This window comes from Lycorma delicatula, chromosome 6, assembly GCF_047948215.1.
Source record: "Lycorma delicatula isolate Av1 chromosome 6, ASM4794821v1, whole genome shotgun sequence".
Lineage (NCBI taxonomy): Eukaryota > Metazoa > Arthropoda > Insecta > Hemiptera > Fulgoridae > Lycorma > Lycorma delicatula.
Genome location: NC_134460.1, coordinates 91029161 through 91041696, shown reverse-complemented (window position 1 = coordinate 91041696; position 12536 = coordinate 91029161). Strand labels below are relative to the sequence as shown.

Sequence of the window (12536 nt, the reverse complement as noted above, 5' to 3'; positions counted from 1 at the left end):
AATTTGTTTTTATTACTTTTTTAGGTCATTTGGCTTACGTGAAGAATATGCTGAAATGATTCAGTTGTGTAGAAACTGTCGCTGCCTCTTTTGGAAGTCTATTGGTCATCCTTGCATTGCTGACACTGATCCAGAATTCCAAGGAAAACTTGAAGATGTAGATAAAAGTTCTTTACATGTACCAATTCCTCCTCACGCCTTTCTCAAATTCTTCTCCCTCTAAATGTAAGTATATTAAAATAAGTTTGAAGTCTTATTTATTTTTAGTATTTTTATACTTAAAAAACATGGTTTTAATAACAATAAATCATGGGTACTTTATTTAAAAAAGGGTTTAATTTTCGGTAACATCTTTTTTTGTTTTGTGATAAATTGGTAATTGATAGCTTGATGGGTGTTGTATGATCAACATATTCTTATGACTGTACAGTCAATCCACTATAATAATATATGTTGTAATAAAATATAAATCATAAATAAATAATCTGATAAACTATTAATAGCAAGCCATTGACTAGTTCATTGTTATTATACTATATTTTTTTTTTTTTTTGTATATATGTTTCATATCTGTTTCTATAAAACAGAAAAATAAACTATTTATAAATTCAAATTTAATGTAATTATTTAAAATTATTAATATTTAATGTTAAACAAAAAATAAGTTTTTTAAACTCGTGTCATAATGCTTTCAGTCATTTTTTTGGCCGTCTTCAGTGATTAGTACTGCTGTTTTTTACTCCAGTAACAGTTTACATTATTACTGCCATTTTTTTAAAACACTATTTAGTAAGCATGTTAGATTTGAATATATGTTACATGATGTTAGAATGTACATTTATACAAGGTGTGATAAAAAAATATGGTGAATAATTTTTTATTAAAAAAAGTAATAAGGTTACATAGAATTCGATTTAATCTCCTTCAAAGTACTGTCCTTGGCTAGCAATGCACTTATCCCAACGTTGACTCCATGACTGGAGGCATTTCTGGAAGGCGTCTTTCGAAAGGGCTTTCAGCTGCTCGGTCATGGCCCTCTCAATGTCAGCAATGGTGTCAAAACATTTTCCTATAAGCACAGTTTTAATTTTTGGGAAGAGCCAAAAGTCGCATGGTGCTAAATCCGGTGAGTATGGCGGATTTGGACAGACAGGAACACTTTTTTGGCCAAAAACTCATGAATGAGAAGCGAGGTGTGACACGGCGCATTGTCGTAGTGAAGAAGGAAGCCATTGTCCCTTTTTCTGGTCGCTTTCTTCGTATGTCGTTTCGCTTTGAACGGATCTGTACGAGATGTTAAGGTCTTCCGATAGCTCTTGAATACTCATTTGCCTGTTTGAACGAACCATTGTTTTCACTTTTTGCACAATTTCAACTTTTTTTGAGGTTACTGGACGTCCAGCACGCTGCTCGTCTTCAACAGACTCATTTCCGTTTTTAAATCGGTCATACCACTTGTACACAGTCTTCAAAGTTACCACATTATCGCCGTACACCGATTCTAACATTTCGTGAGCTTCTTTGGCACTCCTTTGCAACTTAAAACAAAACTTAATGTTAATGCGTTGTTCAAAATCCATGTTGTGCAACAGACACGATAAACACAACCTCACTCTAGCGGCTCTGGCAGCTGACTGGCAAGCTAGAACGTGTGACAACTTGTCCCTGTCTGTCTCAGTTGATCACGCTATTGGACAAATTACAGCATATGGATGTAGCGTCGGCAGTTGGCGCTATAAAAATTCATTCACCGTATTTTTTTATCACACCTCGTATATCAGTAAATACATAATTTTGTATTATAAATTAAACTTTATAGCCAGATACAAACACAATATACAATGAATTTTCTTTAACTGACCAACACAAAAAATAACTGATAAAGGCACATTTTTGAAAAATACAAAAATTCATCTTTTAGAAGTGTAATCCACAAATAGTCAATATATCAATATCACTTGAATATTATTAAATTCTTAGTACTTACAAGTAGCTGTAAGAACACATTGATTTTCTCATGCCGACACAAAGTGAAAAAATTAAAAAAATTGATGAGAAAACTATAAATATGTCTTACATTCTTAAACAAGGATCCAAAAAAAATAATTTATTAATCAGAAAAGATAGACATACTGTACCCTTCAGAATAGAAAAATAAAATGAACCACTACATACAGACATCAGTTACAATGGTCCAGTAATATATAAACTGGACTACACTGACTGCATAATGTATAATTTGATAAGCACTATACAGCTTCAAAAAAATAAATAAATAAATAAACTTATAAAAGCAGTTAAAAAGAGACAAAAGCATTTTATCTCGTGCAAGTAAATCATAGATTCTTATTCTGCACAAACATATCAAAGGACTGTATATTAATGCAATTAAACATTACTAAATAATGTAATGCTAAATGAATATGTGATATTCAAATTTAATCTCAGTCTAGATAGTCATCAGATCAAAAAACTATTAGTAATAATATCAGATATTACAAGACCAGTACCAGGCATTAAAAGGAAGTTATAAAAGCTACTAAAATTGTTGTGATACAAATTATAAAACTGTAAATAGAATTTATTTGGTTTGTTGGTAAAAATAAAGAGTTTTCTATCATTTTCATCATCAATTGCCATCGAAACATTGTGATTAATGATAACATGATGGATGTGTGCTTTTGTGAATACAAGAATGTGATATCAAAGAGACATCATATATCTTTATAAAAAATATAAAACTCTTGAAACACTCTGAAAAATAATGATTCAAAATTTGGTTATTGATTTTAAGAGTAAGCTAACTAACAAAAGTCTGATTTTTTTTTTTCAGTTACCTGTAATAAAATCTCTCTTATAAAGTATTTAATTTTTTAAACCAACAAATAAACTGATAAAATTCTTTTACATATTGTTGTCAAATGACTTTGACAGCACGTGACACTTTAAAACCTTGTGGTAGCCCTGAAAAGGGATGTTGTCACCGAATTACTTTGACAGCTAGCGGTAATTTAAAACCTTGTGGTAGCCCTGAAAAGGGCCATTTGTGCATTTTTTGAGGAAGCTCTGAGAAGGGCTGTTGGTTTCAGAAGCTGTTCTTTGGCGATGTTGGCTCGGCTGTAGTTGGAGAGTTGTAGTTCATCCATTGGGATCAGATCGAGCTTCCACTCAATGGCAGTTGGGTCCCCACTACAGTGTGGCAATAGTGGCCCCCAGAGCTGCCCCGCATGGTTGGGTCGGCGTCAGTTGATTTCCATTGGTACAGCCAAGGCGGTTCTCCCTTAGCGATCCCATGCTGGGCTTACCAGCCAGGGTGATTGAAACTCAGCGAGCTGGGGCGGGAAGGTAGCATCCACACCCAGCGGCTCCTTTGGCGGGCCTGCCAGACCTGCTGCTCTGGCGGGGATGTTGACATTCGTCGGGAGGTCCCACATTCAGCAAGCCAGGAAACTTCTTTTTTCTTCATCCATCTTCTTCTGCTTCTTCTCTAGGCGGTGGTCAACAACAAATTGAAAACTCATTCTGGTGTTCACTCTTTTATTGGAGCCTGTGAGTAGTGGGAGAGCTGCATGGTCAGCTGCTAGGTGGGAGTGACGCTTGTGCAGGCACGTATGTATACTGTACTCCTGACATTTGAGCTGCTAGTGTTGCGTTTTATAACTAAATAATTACAAATTATGGCATTCGTGAAAGTAACGCTGTATTTAATAATGTTTTGTCTTTTTTGTCCTTTTTATGTTTTTTGTAATTTATTCGTTTTTCCTGAAGAATTTAGTTATTTTCCAACATACCAAAAAGTTCTTTTCCTTTTTTATATTGGGTTAGTAATTCTTTTAAGATATTATCAATTCAGCTTCTTTTTTTCTCTCTTATCCACAATTTGTTAAGAACATTTCATTTATTTCCCTATATATTACATAATATGTAATATTAAACAAAACTCATGCTTTTCTTCTAGAGTGTTTTTCCATAAATATTTCTTGATCTGAATCTAAGATAAATCTTTTTGTTCAGCATTTGGTATAATCTTCTCGCTTCAATTCTGTTAAATATTTATTTGAAAGGTTTTGTCTCGTGTATATTTTGAAATATTCCTTTAAATTCTGATGTGAAGTAGTTATTTTCCTTAAAAATACATGGCCTTAAAATAGATGACATTATTTTAGTAATGTTTTCATAACTTAACACTAGTGTTGTAATTTTTCAAATAAGCTTGAAGCTTGTGCATGAGATATGGAAATGTATTAATAAATAAACTATATTACAACATCAGCCAGTATTATTTTGTTATGTAACATTTAATAATGAAAGAAATAAAACCAAATTAAATATATTCTCTTTTTAAGAAAAAATATGCTTGCAAGCATATTCAAATGAGTATGAATTATGGAAGGTAAAAAATTAGAGAGCTATTATTTTGGTAAATTTATTCTTATTCTTTAAGTTCATATATTATTGTACTTTTTTTTTAATTTGTATTACAGATTGTGTTCAGTGGCAGCTCACAATTACATCGATTGTAATTTTGCGACACCAACTCTATTGTAAAGAAACTATTATTCTGTTATTTTATAACTGTGATGTTGCAGTAAGAAGTATAATGAATGACCTGTGTGCAATTATAATTAAATTAACAATATTAATGATATATAATTATTATTACTATTATAGTTATCATTATGTACATGAATAAAAAAAGTAGTAATATATTATCCATTATTATTATTATATAAATAAAAATGCATTCAATAATAATTATAATAATAATCACGTTATATGTTATATGTTTATTCTATCGTAGACGATCGCGTTATTTTATTTTTCTCGTTTATTTGTTATTAGGCTATTAACTAATTATTGTTGATTACATTCATTTAATAAAATTCTGTTTATTTAAAGTTTGTAGTTAATTATGAAAAATTGAATACTAACATATAGGTAAATTCTATATTTGGAATCGATTACTTAAAATAATTGTATTAAAAAAAAAAAATAAAATTCATCGAAATAAATACTGCCATCCATCCATTATTTATAAAAATATTGTATTGTAATACAGTAATAAAATATTCATACTCTTTTTCCATTCCAAATTTTAACTATCATCAGATGCCGCTTATAAGTTACCTTCTGTAAATGAAATATAAAGCAGAAATTGATTATCTGTTATAGCGCTAAAGAAATAGATTAAAAGTCATACTTGTTTGCTATGTAATAAACTTGATTGAAAATATTGAAAAACTTACTGTTTACGATCAATACAATTATTAACTGATCATTATTGTGGATATGAAATATTAAAACTACAAATCTAACCTGAAAATTGAATACCTAACTTTTGAGTATAATTATCTTCCATCTGTCATACGATTGAATGACATTTTTAGGATTTTGTTGATCTGTGTTATCTTCATTAATATTCTTTTACGAAATCCACATAAAATTTTGCCTATAAATTTCACTATACTACTTTTAGTGTAAGAGCTAAAAAAAGCACTTGCATTATTTAGTTGTAAGAAAACTAAAGTGTGTCATTGTGGTAGTATGTAAAAATACTGGAAGTCTCAATTGACTCACAATGATCCAATTGGAAAATTTGTACCGTACATAAAAATAATATGGTATTTACCAATAAAATAGTGAAAATTATTTTATTACTTTTCATTATCAGGTAAAAATATGAATGAAGATAGCCTATATTCCATCAAAACATTTTTTTTATTATTATTTTATAAGATTCTTACATTGATTGTAGTTTACTGTTCTGGCTATTTTTTACCTCAGTTCAATTATGTGTGGAATTTATGTATTTAAATCTAAAACAATTCATGATTCTGAATTGCCACAATATTGTTATTCCTAGTGAGATGGTAAACCAATTAAATCCTCATGAAGAAAAAATATTTTTTATTTTCATATTGTTTTGAAGAATTTTAATATCTTTATTTTAAAAAGAAGAAAGCATTATTGTATAACATAATCATTCGTGAAAAAGTTACCTAACATAATCTTAGCTTGATACAATTATAAATTTCATTATGACTGTAGATTGCATTATACCTTCCAATGTATTTTTTATAATCTATTCAGGTAATTTTAAAAATATAATTCAGTTTAAATGCTTATAAATATATTTTTATAATTTTAAAAATATTATACGAACCGAAAATTTTACTCTTAGATTTTATAAAACATTTTACACACCAAACTAATGTAGTAGTTAGCTAGCACTTTAAAGTATACAGTGCTAGCATATAAAGTCAATGACTACTAAACAAATTATGTATGTAAAACCACTCAGTAACATTTTGACTGAAGACAGATAAATGTTATTTTGTAACATTATATTGTTACAAAGCCTTCTTTTATCAACAGCTAGTAGCATAAAAGAACAATATAATATTAACATAAAATGTAATTTAATGGAGTAAAGTAAAAGTATAAAATCATATTAAATGATGAACCAGGAAAGGAGATAACTTCTGAGATTTGTAAAATTCATCATCTTAAAAAAATTATTTCTCACAAATATAACATTGGAAATATCTGAACTTTTTTCTTTCCGGGATATATTACCTCATTTTTATTAAATAAGAGAACATTTTATAAATGGTAATTTTAAAGCTAATTTTATAAATGAAAATTAGCTAATATAATTAGTTAATGTGTAGATGTATAGCTGTAATTAGTTAATATTTTTGTTTTAATTTAACTCTTTAATTTTGTCTTGTTATTGATAATTTAAAAATTCCTAAGGAATATTTTTAATAGATTAGTAGTTAAAATTGTTTTGGTTTTCAGTGTCTGCTTGCAAGTGCTTATAAGATGAGAATTTAAAATTTAATTTCTGTAGATAACTTGTAAGCTGCATCTAATGGCTGGCTATTGTCATAATAAGACTGATTACTTTTTTAATATCTATATTTTTATATTTCATGAACAACATTAATTTACAAAATTTGAGGGTAATTAAATTAGCATGTAATATATTTTTATATCTATTCCTGTAATTTTTTTTCTGATTTCCATGGTATTTATTTGTACTATTCATTTATGAAATTTAATTAAGTTGTATATTATGCTTACAGAATAATAACAATAACAATATGGCAGTAAAGTTCAACATTAATATCTTTATTGGAAATCTTTGTGTGAATTTTTATTTTTTTAAACCATGAATTATTTTCATGTTTATTTTTTTAGCAATTAGAAATATTATGTATAATGTGGAAATAGAAATCTTCCACTTTAATTATTTTAGTTAACATTCATTTATTTGTTTTTTTTTGTTTTTTTTTATTACTGTTAACTGTAACAAATAAAGTTAAATATATTCAGGTTAACAACCAAAAACATTTGAAAGATATAAAAACTCCTTACCAGTCAGTATCAAGCAGTATTTTAGTAGGTTAACTAAAATTATTGAAATTGCATTTTACAAATGGAGTATAATAATATTAAAAAAAAACAAACAATCTGATCTAGAATAACCTTTCTTGTTTCTTATTCAGCAGTAATAAATAAATAAATAAATATATAAATCTTTGTTGGTAGAAGTTTTGTTTGAATACACTGTACGATTCAAATAAAACTGAAATTCCATTCTTTTAGTGTTATTTAATGGATTTTTTCAACATGCCCTAATATATTTGCTGGAAATAATCATGGATGTTTTACAACTGATAGTGAACAATACCTTTTTAAGAAATACCAGTGAGAGAGGTCATCTGTTTTACACTAGAACTGTTGGTGCTAGCGCCATCCATTTCATTGAATGAAATAGTTCATTTTGTCATACAACTAAATTTTATTATTAAGTGGTGATACAGTTATGATAAGTTTGTGTGAGAAAGTCCGGAACATAATGCTATCTTTAAATGTATTATCTGCCGTGTAAAACAGCTAGAATATGGTTTATTCAGAATGGCTTTAATTATATAATAAAATTTCTGTTGTTTTGCCCTCTAATATTAATGGTTTTAATATTTATTTTATTAATATTATTATTTATTTTTAATTAATATAATGCATTTTAAAAATGTAAAGTGGTTGTACAAAGTATTAACGTTCCTTTCATATTATGTACATTTACAATCAAATTGAAAACGTACAAGCAAGTAGATTTTAAAGTGTAATTAAATGGTATAAATTTGATGTTAGTACTAATTTTGCTTATTTTTTTATAATTTTATACATGTTACTGTATTTTTAAACTGTAATTACACATGATTTTGGTTACGCGAGGATAAATCTTTTAATATACTCCTTAAAATGGTTGAAGTTATTTTTACAGTGAATTAGTATTTGATATTATTTAGTATGAGTTTTTGGTAGCTTTTTATTGTAAAAGTAACAATATGTTGCTGGCAACTTTAAGAACTGTATTCTTTAAAAAAACTTTTTTTTTAATTCTTCCTAATCAAGGAAAATTCTTTGTACTTAAATATATTTATATATCCTTTTTTAAAGGACTACTTTATGCTTGCCTTCATATCAATTTAATGAGATTTCCTGGTTAATTTATTATGCGGCATGGACATTTTTTCCTACATAACTTGCGTAAGGTAGCTGCATTATGTTAAGTAATATAATGTAATATTGTTACTTCTATTTAAAACCCTGTGAAGTCTAAAACGTATTTATTGAATGTAAAATTGTAAAGTTCTACTTACCTAACATAAAGTTATGGATGTAAATAAATATTGTTTAAAAAACATAATAGGAATACATAGAACAGATAGCCTCTTTTTTTTAAATACAGCTATAAACAAAATATTTCAGAATTCGTAAAACTTTTTTTTTTAAATGTACTGTTTTTCATGGATAGTTACATAAATGATATCTTTAAGAGATTTTGACATTTTAACCCATTAAATTTAACTTGCTATTGAAATTTCAAAACCTTGGGTTATCAATTTCATGAGACATTTTTTTATTTCACTGTTTATAAAAAAAATAAAATTGTTATGGTACATAATAGTCACCAATGAAACTCAATCAGTAAATCAGCTGATATAATAAATGCCATAGATTTGATTCTACTCTTAGTCTAGGAAAACCATAGGTTATTAGTACTAACATAAGCTTAATAGATATAATCTATATAATCACATTTTTCACAATTGCATTTACAATTGCAATAAAAATATGTAAAGAAAAAATGTATAAGGAATTACTTATTTGTACATATTTTTTTTTTAAATAAATAAATATTCTAAGAGATTCAACGATGAGATTCTAAGATTATAAATAATCAAATATTAGTTTTCATGATTATCCAGCTTCCAGGTTCAAATCAAAATAAATAATCACATCCAGTGATGTGATTAGTATGATACACAACAGGAGCTTCAACCTCATAGAAGACAAGACAGAACGCATTACTCTTCTTACTATTTTATTTGATGAAATGTTATTATTATTAATGTAAAAGATGATTATAGCTGTCTTTCACTGGCTTAACAGTCAGCATTAAGGCTTAACAGCTTTGCTTCTAATTTTTGCAATCTTCTTGTGTGTCTGATGTTGCATGTTATGCCAAACACAAAGTCAGATCCGTATTATATTTTTGTTTACTTTTGCCGTTTTTGATCCAATTTCTATGGCTTGTCTGGAGTTTCAGATAATTTTTTTGTTTATTTATTTTTTTTACAAAGTTTATAAACCTCAAACCTGTTGCAATTTTCACTGGATATTACAAATATTTTATCACCCCTCATTCTATCCTACATCAGATTGAATTATTAAATTTTTAGTAATTTTTAACAACCTCTAGTAGCAACTTGACAAAGATTATTGAAATTAAATGTGTGTTGTGAGAGAGAGAGAGAGACTACAAAAAATTATCTACATAAAAAACTTGTTTTCTTCTGACCTTGCCACTGGTTGATTTTAATTCTGTAGTTGAATGTATTTTTGTCTAGTTCACATGTCATGTCATTGTTTTATTGATTGTTTTGTAAATGCTTCTGAAGGGAAAGGAACTAGCCGTACTCCATTTTGCTTATTGTATTTTAATAATGCTTTCTTAACAGTTAATAATAGCTCTGGTAAGGATCATCCAGTTTTAGCTCCATTACACATTTATAAATAGCATTCCATATTGAAACTGCTATTACAATTTTTTTTAAAAATGAAAAATTAACCTTTTAGCAATTTTTTCATGTAACTGTAAATAAATGAAAAAAATAACTATGTACGAATGTCATGTTATATTTGTAACTATACTTAAAATTCTTAAAACCTTTTGCATATCAGATAGTATTAATATATTAAGGCTACTTTAGAATAAGTATAAAAATTCTTAATGGCAGCTTATTATGTTTTCCATTTAGAAAAATTAACTACTATTATAATTCAACAGTGAAAGTCAAGAATTATTTCATAAAGATAATATTTTTTAATTTAATTTTTTTTAAATAAGAATAATTATGTTAAAAGTTTGGATAATTTTTGATTTTATATTTTCATATGTTTTTTAAATTTTATATTTTTTGTTAATTATAGAAAGAAATTTTAGTTAATATAAATTTGATGACACAAGTTAGTAGTATTGACTAATTAATAAAAAATAATTGATTGGATGTCAAAATAAGTCAGTAGAAAATGTTTGTTAAGTCTGAATTTGGCTAAAGTTCCTGAAGAACAATTTTTATTGAACCACAACATAATACATAATGAATTTACAATCTTATTAATTGAGTTCATAAACAGTTGCTTGTATATTGAAATGCAACTGCTGTTCTGTAGAATTTATTTTTCATTTTAATGAAAAATATATAAGATAAAAAAAAAAATTTTAGTAAATTTTTTTTGGTATTTCAATAAAATAATAATAATTAATCTTTGAGCTTAGAAATTATATTTATATGAGTATATTTATATTAAACAAAAAGTTATGGAGTTAAAAAATGTATATATATTCTGATTGAAACAAATTTTTATTTTTACAGTGTTTTTTTTAATGGTACTTTCTGATATCTGGCCCTGATTTGCCATAACTTTTCATTGCAGTGTGTTGTATTTACTACTACTATCTTAGTGTAGTTAAATATTATAGCAGCATAAGTGTACTATTTTACTGTTACATATTATGGTCTGTCTTTACAGACAGAAAATTTGCTTTTGTAATGAAGTATGTTAAATAAAAACAAATATTTTTCTACGTATATTAGGTATGTAAAATATCAGCTTTAGGGTTAGATACATTAAAGTACCTCCATCATTAATTCATTATTACATAAAATTTAGAAAGTTAAATTCACATAGTCATAGCTCTCAAAACGTTTTAAGTATGATTATACTTGTTGATGTTATAGTTTTATTTTAATATTTATATTCTGTATGTATTATGTCAGATACAAGTTGTGATTACTTATTTCAGTATCAATAATATTGTTTTATTTACTTTCTTTTAATTTAAGTAGAAAATAAATAATTTTTTTTAAAGTGTATTAACTTATTAATTCATCTTTTATATTTAACGCATCAAGAAATGAACTCAGACTGTTCTGTAAAGGTAGGTTTCCAGTGTGTTAAGCCTAGCAGCAGTTGCTTATTAGGATACCAAATAAAAAAAATTATAAAATTTGGCTTATCAATAAAGTCTATACAACAAGACAAGACGGCTCAGACTGGCCAGGAGTAGTCTGGCCAGGATGAATGAAGGGACGCCTAGACAAATGAACACAGAACCTAAAAAGCAAACATAAATTCAGACAAGCCAATCACGTTACAAGCCAACAGATCTGAACAAACCGAATCAAGTGTGGAAAATTGAAAAGACTAGTATTTGTTAGTAATTGCCTAGGTTAATAACTTAATTAATTTATGTTTGCATTCATCTTGACTGATTGTGCTTGCACTTGATTTGGCTAATTTGCATGCGTTTGAATATGATATTCCATGACCTGATAAGATCAATTTTGTAAAAAAAATAGTATATGGTTTAACAATTATTATTTTAAAGATAGAAAGTTAAGAGTAAGTATAAGATTGTAACCCTTCAGTAACAATAGAAATCTAAGGATAATAAGAAAAGATTTAGTGTCAATACGGCAAAAGAGAAAAGTGGCTACAGACTTAAATAAATAAAAGCTTTAAATTGTATACTGTTTAGGTTGCCTTAAACACTGAAAGACAAAAACATTTAATGATATAAAAAAAGATATTACAAATATAAAAATTAACATGGGAATAGTTTGTAGCCTACTTAAAGTGATTATCTATATTGAAAGTTCTTCAAAGGAATAGCTCTGTATATAATTAAAATTAGTATTAATAATATTACAACTCCTATTCAAACTGTTTTAGATGAATATTTGAAAGAGTATTCTTCATAAAATGAAGTGAAATCATTATTACAATTTGTAAAATAAAATATTATTAAGTTTTAGATGTTCCTTCATATCAATAATGAAGCGTTGTACAGATTCTGGGCGATTGGTGAAACTCTCCTCTCTCTCTCTCTCTCTAAAGTATTTCTTTGCATAAATTTTGGTATTATGAGACAAAAGTTATGAACTTTCAGAATTATA

At 27.2% G+C, this 12536-nt stretch overlaps 1 protein-coding gene across 3 annotated transcripts in view; it reads left to right on the top strand.

The window, feature by feature from the left end:
* The window catches only part of LOC142326013 (F-box only protein 25), a 148506-nt gene extending 137053 nt beyond the window's left edge, over positions 1-11453 (top strand). For 2 of the 3 annotated variants that reach the window (XM_075368064.1, XM_075368066.1), the window contains exons 8-9: positions 25-225; positions 4485-11453. In XM_075368064.1, the coding sequence (XP_075224179.1) occupies positions 25-223 (199 nt within the window). In that variant the 3' untranslated portion in view covers positions 224-225; positions 4485-11453. Of the gene's footprint in view, positions 1-24; positions 226-3089; positions 3610-4484 lie in introns of all 3 variants that reach the window. The other variant, XR_012756650.1, reaches the window with a different exon arrangement.
* Positions 11454-12536: the final 1083 nt, after the last annotated feature.